The 16,139-nt window shown below is 40.6% G+C and overlaps 1 protein-coding gene across 3 annotated transcripts in view; it reads right to left on the bottom strand.

Annotated features, from left to right (window-relative positions):
* The window catches only part of ascc3 (activating signal cointegrator 1 complex subunit 3), a 193,100-nt gene that overhangs the window by 6,794 nt on the left and 170,167 nt on the right, over positions 1–16,139 (bottom strand). For all 3 annotated transcript variants that reach the window (XM_028579494.1, XM_028579493.1, XM_028579495.1), the window contains exons 35-38: positions 10,739–10,850; positions 10,080–10,214; positions 3,694–3,918; positions 389–540 (exon numbers count right to left, since the gene is read on the bottom strand). In XM_028579494.1, the coding sequence (XP_028435295.1) occupies positions 389–540; positions 3,694–3,918; positions 10,080–10,214; positions 10,739–10,850 (624 nt within the window). The remainder of the gene's footprint in view (positions 1–388; positions 541–3,693; positions 3,919–10,079; positions 10,215–10,738; positions 10,851–16,139) is intronic.

The raw sequence follows: 16,139 nt of genomic DNA on the forward strand, positions 1-16,139 counted from the left end.
TGCAATTGCCCGTTAACTTTACATTGCAGCTTGTTTCGCCGCTGCAGACTACAGCGATCTCACTTAATACTGGACCAATGTCAAAGATTGTTGTTCCCATCAGTCACTTAGAGACAGAAACATAGGAAAATAGGGTACAGGTTGAAGAAAGAAAAAAAAAACACAGTTACCCTTTAACGCTATGAAAGCCTTAACACCTAGCGTCAACATGTGAAGATGCTGTTCAGACATTAATGGAACATGACGAGATGTAATGGTCACTGATTCTACAGTAAGCGCAGCTTGGAAGCAGGGAGAGCAACGAGGCAGATTAACCATCTACTAGAGCTAGCTACAAGTCATTGTACAGGCATCAAGGCTGTACCTGTGGTGGAGGGATGTTGTGTACCTGAAAAGATAGAGGTCTTGTTGTTCTATATGTGGCAGCGTCAGTAATGAGGAGTCGTGCAGCCAGCGGCCCTGGACGATCATTTGCACCAGGTTGCAGATGCTGACGGCCGTAACGAGCCAGCCTTCATTGGCAGCAACATCCAGCATGGCCTGAGGAGAAGAAAGTATAAACTTAAAAGACAATCTATATTGTTATGCCATCTCAACCTACACCCAGCAGGGTTTCAAATAAGCAGAGTTTTGAATCCCCACTTTTTTTAAGTTTGGCCCAGGCCATTTTGTTTGGTAAAGTTTTGCGTTGGGTTGAATTCATTTATTTATTTTTCCTGATGTAATTTATCAATAAATGTTCCTCTTTCGCTCTCCGACTGTGACAATCGTCTGAGTCCATGCGTGTCATGTGTGCAATTAGATACGCCATGCCGAGACCCGTGACGTAGTGACAGACCGTTGCACTGACTTTATGTACTACTTCATGTACAGTAAGTATCAATAAAAACATACACTCAAAAACAACCATAAAGAAACTGAAGACGAGAACCTTTTTAGTAAACGGTAGCAGCAGGACACCAGAGAAGTAGCCACATCCATGAGCCATGCAATATCACTGCCAGATACACAGCATGGAAAATCACAAGCACATGTACACATGCACATGCACACACACACACAAACACCCATCCTTAGCTGTGGACAATGGCTTACAGACGTTGAGACATGGTCCTAACTTCAAACAGTAGAGACAGCGAGCACATTACACCTTAGATGCAAAACAACCTGCATGGGCAATCTTTGATCGATAAAGTTATAGGGGATGTTATCAACGTTACCGACTCCAATAACCTGACCAGGCACTAAGTATTATGTTGTTCAACAACCTTGTCTCCAGCCACTTGTCTCAACGCCATATAAACACGGAGTGAACACCCCTTGTGGATGCCAGACAATGAGATTCCTGGGTGTTAGATCTAACCTCTGAGCATCATGTTATTTATGAGATGGATCAGCAAGTTCAGCTACAAATCACCTACTAATGTTTAACATTCCCTTTATTCTCGGGCTTCATCGACAACACAGCACCGCTTCCCAAGATGTGCTCTCTTTTCATGTGCAGTGCAGTACATAATTCAAATCTATCAGTTATGTATTCTTCTTTAACCTTTACATCATGTTGCTATAATCAAATGACTCAGCTGTTATTTCAATAGAAATGTAGGCTTGTGTTTATGCTTCTAAACTTGTTTCACTGTACTGTTAAACTGTGGAACGTTTATGATGACAAAATCAAAAGTGGATCACTGAACACCAGAAGTCTTGTATCAATGTGTTTATGAAATACCTAATTAAACTGTGCGAACAATGCATCCCGCACAGACTTCATCAGGGTAGACAGCTGTTATATGATTCCTGCTTTTATCAGCACCTGGGAAGGTATTCTTGCAAATGATCCTACTTATTAATACATTTTGTCCATATACAGATGCTTTAACAAGCACCATTACTTCCATTGTTAAGATTAAAAACTAACCTATACAATCTAATCTAAATAAGACAGCAAGGAGATAGGAAAATTCGGTTGTTGCAGCAGTATGACAGAAACAACAGAAATAAAGACAGATAAGTATACTGCCCTACAAAGCAAAAAGGCAGTAACTGCATTTTTGGTCAAAAATGAGTTATCATTTTCATGACATTCAAGGCATCCTTTGTTATGTGACAAAACGTCTTATCTCAAATGTGTGTCGTTTTGGAGAAAAATGGTAGTCGTTTGTACAGTAACTGCAAAAAGCCCTAGTGAAACAAAGCAACAGTACAGCAACATCCATTACTGTATTCTTGTTATGTTTTACCTAACAAAAAATAGCCGTGTTGCTGCGCAGTGAAGTTACTGTTTCCATGGTGAACACACACAGCTGATTTCGCGGCATCCTCACAAAACGGTTTTAACATTTGCGATTTCACCCTTCTAACTTCACACAAATTTTGTTTGAGATGGCACAAAGCCGGGGAAAGAAGATGGTCGAACTGGCGTTGAAAAGAAAATACACAGAGAATGATAAGTAACGGTGACAGATACAACATTTAGAGGCTAGGCTATCACAATATAAACACCTGTCAGCCGCCAGGGCAGGACTTCCTCTCAGAGGTCCATTCAGATAGCATTATGCTAACAGGCGATACATAATAACGTGGTCCTATTCAAAATAAATTGTCCCCATTTTGGCCTTGATACAGCTTAGCAATGTGAGACTTTAAGCAGCTGTTTCAGCACCAGAACAGCTTCCGGGTGGAAAATATTGACCTAAAATGGTCAAATTAGTTTTGGTTTTGGTATATCCATGTTCAGGAAAACAAATGGTTCCAATTATTTCAAATACAGTGTATATAACACACCCAGAGCCCAAGTTGTGGCAAAATAGTTTTTGGAGAATCTGTAGTTATGTGTTATTTGTGTGTGTGCGTGCGTGTCACCCGCATGCGTAGTACAGCAGCTGGGGTGGGGAGTTGCAACATCCCTACACCGGCTCTGCAATCAACGGAGAAGCGGGTTCAAAAAGGCGACTAGCGACAAATCTAGCGACTTTCTGTAGAAGAGAGACACCAGCAATGTCCAGAGAGAGCGAGGTCTTTCTCTCTTGGGACCACAACAGTTACCTCTCTCGGTCACTTTTGCAGCGAGCCTACAGGCGCGCCTTGTAGTGGCCCAGCAGCCTTGCATGCCAGCTCCGCCACCATCGGTATATGTGAATGAGAGGCAAATTTGAATGCGCTTTGTCCGGTAAAGAAGAAAGGCGCTATATTAAAACGGTGGCTGCTCGAAACCGATTCAAGACACTGGTACTGGTCTACCGTGCTGCGAATGGCTCCGGCCTATCCTACATCCAGGACATGGTCAAACTATACACCCAAGCCCATCCACTACACTGACTACCAGTGCCGCCCAGCTAACGCTTTACTAAGTCATGGCTGTTTGTGGTCCTGGCTCCACAATGGTGGAACAAACTCTCCACTGACATCAGGAAAGCAGAAACTCTACACATCTTCGGTCGCAGACTGAAAACTCATCTGTTGGGCCTGCGCCACAAAAACAACCAAATTCTCTCTCTGTCTCTTCTTGTTTCTAAGTGTAGCACATGAAGCAGATCAGTGTATTTGATGAACTTGATGTACTTGCATGATTTTTTGCAATTTTTGGGTTGTACCCACATGGTTATTGTAAGTCGCTTTGGATAAAAGTGTCAGCTAAATGAATTACATTTTTATCACATTAGTAATTTGTTGCAGCTGCCCAATTAATCTTACCTGACAAATTCGGATGGTGTTGTCCAGCACTGTCTTGGTGTCGGTGTTGTAGTCGCTGCATGGCAGCTGGGCGTGGCTGAAGTGGGCCTGCAGCAGCAGGTGGGTCTTGGTGTGGGCGCTGTCATAGGAGTGGGGGTTAACCTGCAGGGGGAGCTGCTGAGCCAGCTGGCTGTTCAGCTGGTCCTCATTGTGTCTGACGGGCAGCTCGGCATACTCCTCTGCATCCTGCGAGACAGAGATCAAAAGTGAAACAGGAAGTCTAAAACATGTTGTGGTCAGCCCTTTTTAATCCGAGCATCTGTACTGCATATACCTCCCCGCTCTTCTGGTTTTTAAAAAAATGGCTGATTTCCATCCGCACAAAGACTGTGGGGGAATCTTTTCACCAGACCCGATGACCAAAGAAATCCACCTTGTAAAAATCTACCAAAGATTGGGATGATATTTTGAATTCTTCAAATTTTTTTGAAATTACATTTCTGAGAATGCTAAACATTGAATAGCAAACGCACAGTGAAATGCACTGGGTAACTGGATTACTAAATTGACGATGATGGTCCATCAGTCTCCTCCTGTCCTTGTTTGTGGTTGTTATTCAGAGAGATGCGTGGACACGCATGGCTCCTCTCCTTTAATTCACTTCAGTTTAACTTCGGCTAATGTAGTCCTATCAACAGGCTGTGCTGGAGGCATTTGTCACAGCCTCCGCCCGGCCTGGACTGTTAAGGCTCCATCCATCACTGTGTGTTTCAAAAGCTAGAACCTGAAAAAGGACCTGAGCGGAGTGGGGGCTGGGATGAGGGATAGAAATAGGAATCATCTCCGAATGATTTATCTTTCAGTGCCGCTGTGTCTGCATATGTGATGTGCTGGGGAGAGACTATAGATCTTTTAGCAGACATCATGACCAACAACTCCACACCACCTCAGACCCCCTGATAGGAACATTTACAGAGACAGAGGAGGGAGAAAGTAATGGAAGAGACTGGGGCTTTGAAGCACTAATTGCAGAGAAAAAACTGAAAGAGTGGAGCTACGCAAACAAAAAGGGAGGGAGATACACACAGCTGAGGCCTATTGTGGGGGTCAAGCCCACAGTGCAACTTGTTCAAGTTTTGCAAAATAATATGTTTTTGAAAAAAAGAAAGGACACAGACATACCTAGTAAATTTCTTTAAATGGGAGCTGACACTTGTCTGCAGTTTGTCCCAAATATAACATTAATCAGTTGTGTTGCATTTTAGAAAAGCCTCTTAATTTGATTTTGTCTCAGTAGGTACAGAAAGACAATCAGTAAATGTATTAATTACTGAAGCTCAATCAACAGCAATTTTGACAATCAATTCATCGTTTCAGTGATTATCAAGCAAATATGCAAAACATTCTCTGGTTTCAGTTAGTCTAATATGACTGTAAATTAATTACTATTAGGTCTTGGAGAATGTTTGTCGGTCAAAAGAAACAATTTGAACATGTCACTTTGGACTGTGGAGCTGGTGATCATTATGTTTCACAAGTTAGTTATGTATTTATTAATAATATATATGTATATTGATTCATAAAATGTCCATATTATTTTGGATGATACTTCTATGATTATTTTCAGTGATTCATTAGGTCTGATGTTGTGCTCATCGATGTCTCGATAAACAGAGCCAATCAGAGACAGTATTAAGAATGGGGAGAACAACCTCCAGTGCCAGAGCCAGAAAAAAAACAGCTAAAGAAAAATGGCCACACAAAATTATAGTAAGCATTAATGAGATCGAAGCAGCATTAAATTGGCATATTTCTTCAACTGGTGTGGCAAACAAAGTGCTCATATTATGCTTTTTGACTTTTCCCCTTTCCTTTATTGTGTTATATATCTTTTTGTGCATGTTATAGGTTTAAAAAGGGAAAAAGCCCAAAGTCCACCCCAAAGGGACTTACCATCTCCAACAGAAAACACTGTTCACAAACTGCTCCAAACAGCTCTATTGTAGTCCAGCCTTTACTTCAGAGACAAACTCGCATCACTTTGTAACACACGTTATAATGCTCGCCTAGCTGCTAGCGTGGCACGCCCTCATACTCTGCAACTGACTAGCTAGCAGTACTTACTGGGCATGTGCGACTCCCAACAAAGATGGTACAGAAGTGAGATGCCTCACTCTGTAGCTAAAACAGAGAGCTCAACACACAGGGTGAAAAGAGGAGCTGCAGCAATGTGCAGTACAAATGTATATGGGTGTTTTTGAAAATTAAACCACATAGACCTATTCTGCTACAACCTCTAAATACAAGTTTTTAACGAAATTAATTCAGTCTGATTGACAGCGAGCATGGGAGGTCGAAGTTGAAGCAGGAAGGGGGTTTGTAGTGAATGTTTACAAAGTGTAGTATGGGTAAAGATGGCACCATTTGCCTTTGTTTTCTCTTCTAAATAATAATAATAATACATTTAATTTAATAGTGCTTTTCACGAACTCAAAGTTTGTCTGGCCAGAGGATTAGTTGTAACCTGCCTGATAATCTTGCATTTCTGGCCGGACGGAGACGGAGACAAAGACAGGCTGAGTGGTGTGTGTGTGTGTGTGTGTAAGGAGGGGGTGGGAGGTGGTGCAGCAGCGAGGTGTGGGTGATGCTCATTAGTGGCCACACTGCAGCAATTAGGGGGAACTGGAGAAGCATGCCAGTGCTTTGTAGCTAACAGAGGGGGAGTGGACAGGGCGGCGTGGTGACTGGCCTATTGTATCGCAGCTTGTTGGGGAGGGGAGGCAGCAAGGCATGGCATGCTTTGGTTTGCTTTCAACTACATGTCAGCAAAGGAGAGCGATGTTAAGTGTCTCAGAGTAAACTCCCCTCCATATGTTAGCATCATTATTGAAGTCAGGTTAAACAATTCAACCCACTGAATGGACTTCCAGCTGAATGGTAAAAATGTGATACAAAAATAAAAGCGAAGGAAGATCTAAAAAAAACACAAGTAATAAATAAAATTGTGAAATTGTAAAAAAAAAGAATATTTTTTAGGCTTAAACTTCAGTCCCAATGGCATTGTTTCCTTGTGCTACTTTCAGATGGTTCTATTTTAAAGATTATTTTTCCTTTCTCCAAAATGTGTAGGCCTACTCATTTTTGCGATGTGAGTAGTTGTTCTTTCCCTGGGTTTACACCGGCGCTGGCCGCTTTCTGTCAGGCAGAGACACTCACACATGCCCGCCTACTCTTTTAGTATTGGCTCAGCTCGCTTGGATCTTTAAGTGTGGTGATACCAACAAAAGTAGGCAAATGTTTTTCAAATGAAAATCCAAAAAAGAACGCTTACAAGTGAGTCGAGCCGCGCCGTACCAGGCAGTGGAAATGTGGCTATACTAGAGCACCAAATGTGTATTTACCTGCTGTTGAATATAGTCATAATGCACATTTAACTCCTGTTTGAGTAAATTTTGCTGAAAAAAATAAATAAAATGTAAACTATATAAATTGTTATATTTATGTACTTTTTAGCACTCAAAAATGTTTCCTTTTTTTAATCAGCATCTGTATACAGATCTGCATCAACACACACATGGTGACAGATGATCAAGAAATACATCCATTTCCTTCGATTAAGTAAAGATGTCCACTAGGAAAATATACATTCTTAGATAACCAACACATAAAAAAATCATCATGTGTTTGCTGACGCATGGCCTTATTTTATACTCCATTAAGATAAGATATCCTGTCCACTAAGGACATGACTGTCTTGACAGATCTTTTCATTAGTGTCAGTAAGTATCTTGAAACAAGAGAAAAGATCACTGCACTTTCACAAAAAAAATTACTTGATTTTTTTTTTTAATGTTTTGCTATAATAAAATCTCAGTTTTAGAACTCAATGGTAGCCTAAAAAGTAATTGATGAAGTGAGGAAATGCACCATGAATAACTACAAACAGATAATAACTCTTTAAAAGCAGTGGTAAAAAGAAGTATGTCATCCTCCCCCCCTCAGTGAAGCGTTATTATGGAACCCACGCAGCTTTGAGGCAAGTCCCGCCCTTCAAAAGCATTCACAGCTACGATTGGCCAGGCGTCCATGTTTACGCTAGGTAACGTAACCTGATTTGTTCAGGTCCTATCCCCTGACCAATCGGCTATCCTAACTTTAACCACTCGAGGCCAATGCCTAACCCCGACCAATCGAGCTGCTTCTTAGGGCCGGACTTGCCTAGAAGTTACGTGCGATCCATAATACTGCCTCAGTGAAAGGTGTGAAACCACCATGTCTGGTGTAGATCCCACCGATCACAAGCCAGAGTGTTGATGCACAAGGTCAATCAGTAAAAGGAAGAGGGAGACACATCACACTGACGCCCCAGCATGAGGAGATTTAATGAAGCTCACCCAAAGGTGTTAATTCGATAGAAGGGAGTAAAGTGCATGTGTGGGCATGAACATTTCCTTAATCTATCTTTTATTGGCAAATGCCAAATAGAATATAATAAGGTATCACTTCTGTCACTGATCACAGAACAACAAAACACAAAAGGAAACGTTGCCAAAGTGTGTACTGGCTAAAAACATTTAACAACAAAATCAATATTTAGAGTTAAAATAAAGTGTAGTCTTATTTTTCATTTGCAATTATTGTTTTTGTTGTTTACAGACATTTCATATGGAAACAATTTGTTCAGTTGCGTGACACTTAGCACAAATGGATCAGTGCATGCACAAAGTTGAATGATTTCCCATACCATGAGAAAAAGAGAAAGAAAAAGTACAAACAAAATTTGCAACCCCGAATGTGTAAACAAAGGTACAGTATCGTTTATGGAGTGCATGTGCTGAGTCCAACCCTAACTGGATGTATTTACTAGAAAAACCAAGGCGGGCTCAAATCTTACAACAGGATCAGGTACTGTCCGCGTGTCCTCCCTCTCTGTAGGCATTCGATTCCTGAATTCACTGTTGTGCATCCCTTAGATCAGGGGTCTTCCATGTTTCTCAAGCCAAGGACCCCTTAACTGAAGGACGGATGGAGCAGGGACCCCCTACTACATACTGTATACTGTATAAAATGAAGTTGCATAATAAACTGGGTCTACAATAACGTTTAGGGCGGCCTAAAGCCTTTATACCTTTTTTGCATAGAATACTAAGCTATTAAAATAGCCTAATAATAGTTGGCATGGATTTATAAATCATGTTTTAATGTTAAAACATACATGTGGCACAGAGAATCCTTAGGATTAAATGTATCTGTGGATTGCCTTAATGACCACCTAGGCCATTAAGCAGTGGGGATTTATATTTGCTTATAATATGTTGAAGTCATGTTAAGACTTTTTAATTTCTGAAAAACACTTGGAGGCCCCCCCTGCATTGACTCCGAGGACCTCCTGTTGAAGATCCCTGCCTTAGATAATTTCTATCACTGGCCTGACAAGACAACAAAGTCTTGATTTAGCTGGTAGCCTAAAAGGTCTGAATCTAGAATTGTGCATTTTTCTGCATTTTATCTACCAGCAGTTTTTAGCAATTGGCAAGTGAGCAATCAATTTCATTACAGCTCCAACACAAAATAAATTTCATTACATCAAGACTCTGGCCTGGCGCAGACACAGCAGCACACTCACTTTTGTTTCAGTCACACAGGGGCTTGTGAGCAAAAACGATTGTTGGTTTCGGCATCAAGCCCAACGTGCACAGCTGATAAATACTCTTGCTGAAATTAGATTTCTTTGATAAGTAGCTGCCGCACGCACAAGTGGATTAAAAGCCGAAAGCCACAATAGCGACACAAGATTTACATTTATTTAAACCTAGACTTCAAACTAAACCACAAATGTAGAGTCTTTTAACCAGACCTACATTAGGGCCAATGAGGTGTGAGAAAGGGAGAACTTGTTCGGATGTGTGTTCTGGGCTTCCAATAAATCAATGTCCATACATTAATTATATTTGAGTGCGGTGACCCATTTTTTTTTTTTTTTTTTGACGGCATGCTCACTGTAGCACAGGTGTATTACCAAATTTTGTCCATTTTCTTTCAGGTACGTTTCATTCTGCTTTCCAGTTAAACACTAATCAAACAATACCGCTGACAATCCACGCTGACCCGGTAAAAAGCTGTTTGCTTTCCCCGTTCCCACACGCCCGTACCTGTGGCTGCTGATTACCTAAACGCTTTTCTAATGACAATGCTCCATCCAGTGATCAAACACAAAACTGCATATACATTCATGTCACCAAAGCGCTATATAAAACAAAACAAAGTTACATCATGGCTCCAACAACAAATGTGTGACAAAGAGGTCCATATACAGTATATATATTTATAAAAAAAAAGTTGTGACATTGAGAAGCAAAATATAGTAAGTGGTGACAGTAGCTGTATATAGACCGCGGGAAACTCACCGACAGAACAGAGAGCAGCTCATGGATGGGCAGCTCCGCCTTCAGTCGCTCTTTAAACGTGCGGATGGTCTGATGCTTCAAGTAGTAATAGGAGGAGATGCGACCATAAGTCAGTGGCTCAATGGTCTGATCATCCTGGAGCATGAACAGAAACAACTATTTGACAAACACAAACTTGATGGCATATTAAAGAATTTGTGTAATTTTTTGAGAGAATGACTTTAAAATACTTGCACGCAAGCACACACACACACACACACATCCCCACCCCCACCCACCAAACGCACGCACGCACACACACACACACACACACACACACACACACACACACACACACACAGGGTTCCCAATGTGGCCCTCTGGGGAAAATACTTCAGTGCCCTAAAAACTTTGTTTTACAAAAGGTACACCATTTCTGCATTCAAATGTCTAAAAATGTGTCCGGGTTAGGTCCAGGGTTTGAGTCCAACCTGTGACGATTTCCTGCATGTCATCCCCCTCTCTCTCCCCTTTCATATCTAGCTGTTCTTTCCATTAAAGGCTGAAATGCCCCAAAAAAATCTTAAATAAATGACTATACCTATGTAATATATTTTGTTGAGTTGTGTACTTGCACCATCGCAAAAGTTTCCAACACACACACGCACACAAACGCACACCTCTTTTATCTCTATGCAGTAAGAGCATTCCAGGTCCCGCAGGCTTCTCTCCACCAGGTTGGACAAGTATTTGTTAATGGACTCGTGGCTGATGTCTTCTAGGCTGTAATAACTAAACAACACAGGACAAAAGAGTGTGATTGCAAAACACAACAATGACTTTATGTAAAAAATACAGACGAAAGTCTGTTTAAGAAGAGACGAAGAAGAAACTTTCATGTAATCGTACAGTACAACGTAGTGAAATTCAATCTCTGCATTTAACCCATCCTAAGCATTAGGACGAGGCCGGGATCAAACCGCCAATCTTGTGTTTGAGGGGCTCGTCCCACTCTACCTCTGAACCACAGCCATCCTGTGTATTTGTTCTGTAACTCCTGGAGGTTGAATTCCACTGCTTAAGTCATAACTTTGCACTACAGCACACACACCACAGAGTATCCTGGTTAAGGGTTTTGCATGTACATATCATATACTGGTTTTAAAAAACTGGATAAGTGTTTGAGATGGAGTAATACCATCAATTAAACGGCAACTTTTTAGTGCAAAATGTATTCATTTTAATCTCATTGAAATTTGTGCAAATCCTTCACATGGAGCAAACGATTAGTACATTTTAGTTTGGAGGGAATGGAGTCCAAAACACAAGGAGCTATCATAGCGTATTTTAGCATGTGTGGAACCATCTATAACCCCGACATAACAAAATACGATAAACAGCGTTATGATGATTTACACACTGACCTGAAAGCGACAGTCTTAACTACTTGAACTACTACTTGAACAATCAACCAAAACTAAGTCTGCCCTTTGCTGCTAAAGTCACTCTGCCGATGCAGAAATGATAGAATTGCCGAGGTGAAGTAGACAAAGACATGCATAAATCACTGCAGACTACCTGGATACTGTTAGAAACATGTACACGTGAATATGAACAACCAGGTTTCCATGTAACATCATATCCCAGATATGATAAATTATAGGATAAGACCCAGACCCAGAACCGAGATGAGAGATTGACTGAGGTTTTCTCTCCTCAATGATATTAACACTGATGATGGAACCTCATTAGGGCCTAATGGGAAAACCCAGAAAACAATGTTAAAATGGCTTGTCAGTACTGTATCGACACGTCGTTGCTGGTTAGAATTTTGTAGACACTGTTGTTTTGTGAAGAAAAGCCACAGCTGAAAGAAACATTGCCAGCCACTGCCAGTAAATGATTCCCAGGTTAGACTGTTATTACCTGAAATAAGACAACCAGTGGCCAGCCAAAATGGGTTCCATGCTCACCGCTCCGCACCGCTAAGTAAGAGTTACCACATGAGGCTCGGCAAAAATGTAATCAAAGACATTCTTCATTAGCTTCCAATGCCAATAATTGTGCAAGTCAAATAAAAAGAAGGAAAGAAACCAAGCACTGTTTCAATAAAGGTGGTGGAAACGGCTTGCCAAAGATCCTAAAGATGTGTTTGCAAGGGTGAGAAAAAAAAAAAAAAAGTGTAAATCTGTAATGTAAGTCAAGTAAAATATGTCTTGGTTAAGTTGGAGAACTGCTTACAGAACATTACTGGTGGTTATGGGTGCTATTTGAGTGCCATCTGGTTGTTCTCTAAACTAATAAGTGGTCCTTTGTAAATTGCTGTGTAAATTGCAATGCAGTATTGGTGTGAGACCTTCCTTTTGTCTCAGGTGCAAGCTAAGATGAAATACATATGCAAGTCTTTAAATGGCATCTGTTGTTACCAATTATTCTGACTTTGGAAACACTTGTACAGATATGGGGTTTGGAGAATGGAAGGCTGCTAGCATTACTAAAATGTGTGATAAGTATGTAGGAGGTACATTCAAATATTTTCAACAATTCAAATAATAAGATGTTGATGTTGAATCTCGTTAAAGTATATAAAAATGGTTTATTTCCTTCATTTTTCTCTCAGGTGTTTTTATAGGCTCTAGGGCTTAACGATTGTGATTACTTTCTGCCAGATATTACGATTACGATTTGATTTGTGATTTTTCTTAGCTACGTATTGCACCTTGTACAATCATGTTGAATAAAGTAGTTTAAGAGCCATTGAAAATAGGACATTTCTGGAAACAATCTGTAATATGTAACATTATTCCAGCATTTGTCTCATGAAAACACAGCAAATATAATAAGGAAAAGAGGAATAAAATCCGTTAAATCAAATGTTACACCAAACATTCAACTAAATGATTCACATTTGATTAATCGCAGTCTTCGTGGTTAGCCAATCTTTCAAATCGCGATTTTGATTTGAAAACGATTCATCGTTCAAACCAAATAGGCTCGATCTTATTTTGTTTTTTGGCTGCATGGAAGAATGGGTATATAAAAAAACTACAAATGTTGTAGTACATGCACTTGCTGGGATAGCAGTTTATGTTCAATAATTGGTGTACTTCATTTGATCCAAAGTATATTCTGCTTCCGTGACAAAAAAATGACAGAAAATGTTGATATCAAACAAAAAACTGTTGCCAAAACATGTTTAAGTTGTAGCGAAAAGTAAAAAAAAAAAAAAAAAAAGATGACTAGAAATAAGTCATTTAACAGCTGGAGGGGGAAAACTAGATTAAGGTAATTTTACAGTTGTCTGCAAAATGCATACAAACTTCTAAAAAATATAAATAAATATAAATTATCACATTACATTAAAACAAATGATACCTTCATGATCATCTTACAAAATAATTTACTGTGCAGTTGGAAGGAGGAAGGAGTAATCACAGCCTCACTTTGCGGGCCAGAAGCAGCTGTTGAGATGGCTGATGGTCAAATTTAATGTGTGTTTAATGTTAAGTATTTCTTTCATTCCCATCGCTCCACATGTTAACAGCATGCAGTTCTAAGCGCTGAATGTGTTTATTACTGAAGATATTTCACACTGGTGGCAGCGCCTGTCTGATTAAGTCATGGCCATTAGCATCATCACCATTAGGCTCCTGATGGCACAGGGAGTCAGCCTGCAGATGTTTACGACACCCATGGGACCCCGTGGCTAGTGTGTATTTGTGTGTGTGTGTGTGTGTTGTAGGAATCAAAGCCTGGAAGCAGTAGTGACAGGTTAGCTGTTCAGATATAAAACACTGCTGCATGGAGATAATGGTGTCAGGGGATCTGCACATTCAGAGGCAAAATTTAAGACATGAAGCTGAATTTAAGATTGCCGATCTGTTAAAGGGCATGGCATAAAGAGCAAAATATGTTTGTCATACTGGAACCACATCCAGTTTTGATGTAATGGAAGACGTAGGTCTAACACAGTGTCAACTGTCAAGTGCAAGTAATGTAATACAAAGAACACCGTCAGTCCAGTGTACATCTTATGGTGTGAAAGTTGCTCCACTTATAGTATTATGTATAGTATAGTGTTCCTTTGCTGTAAGTTTAATTTTAATGTCAACTATTAAACAATCTATAGAATCAGTCTTATCCACTAATACAGTTGGAACAACTTGGAGGAGAACCCAGACAAAGTCAGAACAAGCTGGAGGGAAAATGTATCCCATCTGACTAGCAATGGCTTGGGATAACCAAGGTGGAGGTGGAGGAAGTAGCTAAGGAGATAAGAGTCTACTTTGTTAAGGCCGTTTTATGGTTCTTCGGAGGCTCCGCGCAGAGCGTTGGCTGTAGCCTACGTAAGTGGCCTGATGTTTATACTTGTGCGCTGGTGTGTGCGTCGAGCCGGCATGTGTGTGTGTGTGTGTGTGTGTGTGTGTGTGTGTGTGTAGGGAGTGTGTAGAGCGAGGGAGAAGTGAGTGAGAGTGTGACGGCGATTAGCTTCGGAGCGAGTGCAGACTCTAGAGTCATAGAAACAAAGTGTCTCCCCTGTTCTTTCTGACCACGGTGGGAAATCTGGAGCAGGAAAAGTTAACCCTCTCCTTGATTTCATGTTGTTTATGGAGAAGGAGAACCAGGAAATGAGTCGGGGGGGAAATGCAACGCTACCAAGTAGAGGTGTGAATCTTCACTGATCTCCCGATTCGATTACGATTATCATGTCAGCGATTCAATTTGATATCTCGATGCACCACGATGCGTCAAATACATTTTTCTATTAAAGCCATGTAGGATATTTAATTCATAGCTTTTCAAGCTTCAAAAACAAAACATTCTGCAGTGCTCTAATACTAAATAAATTGGATACATAAAACTACAGCACTGAGCACATGGCACTTCCTGAATGTGCAAAACATACTAGAATATGTAAACAGAATGTTGTTAGGCATACATTAAATGGTAAACAGAAATAATGGATTATGAGCCTGCCGATTATTGATGCAGCATAGTCCATGTCCACGATTCGATGCATCGATTATTTGATTAATTTCAACACTTCTACTACCAAGCCACGGCCCGAGAGACGTGCGTCGCCGCGACGTGTAGTTACATTTTTCGAGAGGTGCGCGTCTGGCTACGGCGTAGACACAGAAGGTTCTACGGGGGTATGCCGTGGATTCAACGCACAACCATACAAAGGGATAGGGGGGAAAAGTACAACACACTCTAAAGATAAACAAACAATGAATAAATATGAGTAAAGAGAAGAAATAGTAAAATATCAGTATTGCACAGCTTGTTACTACCATTGCGACCTGGACACTAAATAGGCAGCAGAAAATGTATGGATGGGAATTAAATAAAAATGCTAAGGACCTGCAGATAACTCTGATTATGTTCAGTATATAGACCTGAAATGTCACAAATTATTCAATAAAATTGTAGCACTATAATGGATATCACATGATTATACCGTAACAATTGTAATACTAGAACTAGTAATAATACAACCACTAATCATCTTTGTAATAGTGGTAGTTGCAGTAGTATTCATATCCTGGGTCCTAGTACTGTAGTGTTTGTGAGTTTCAAACTATTTTTGAGGCTTTTTGTTATTTCAGCTTACGGCGAAAGACAGTACCGTTTGGAGAGATACAGAAGAGGAATGATATCAAATATTATGATTTATTTACATGGTCCATACCAGCCAAAAGATGACCATGAATGCTGTCTGAGGCTTTCCATCAATCCGAGAGGAACACTAAGGGCCTGACGCAAGTGTCTTTGCTTGTTTAAGACCGACGCAATTGTCAATTTCCCGTCCAGCGGCCGCGTCGTTTTTAAAATAGCAAATGCACCGGCGGCCATCTGTGCGCCCATGGGCGTGCTGGTCTTACAGGGAGGTGTGTTCAGGTGAATTCTTGGCGTATTGGTATCTTGAGGCAGTGGGAAGTGATCGGGCCATTGACCAACAAAAACCAAGTCAATAGCGCAGCATTTCATCATTATTTTAACAGCAAATTAGTAAAATGCTCCTAGGCTCGTGCACAGCGCACGCACACTATGCTTGTTACACACAAACAGGGACACAAA

This window comes from Perca flavescens, chromosome 6 (genome assembly GCF_004354835.1).
Source record: "Perca flavescens isolate YP-PL-M2 chromosome 6, PFLA_1.0, whole genome shotgun sequence".
NCBI classification, from domain to species: domain Eukaryota; kingdom Metazoa; phylum Chordata; class Actinopteri; order Perciformes; family Percidae; genus Perca; species Perca flavescens.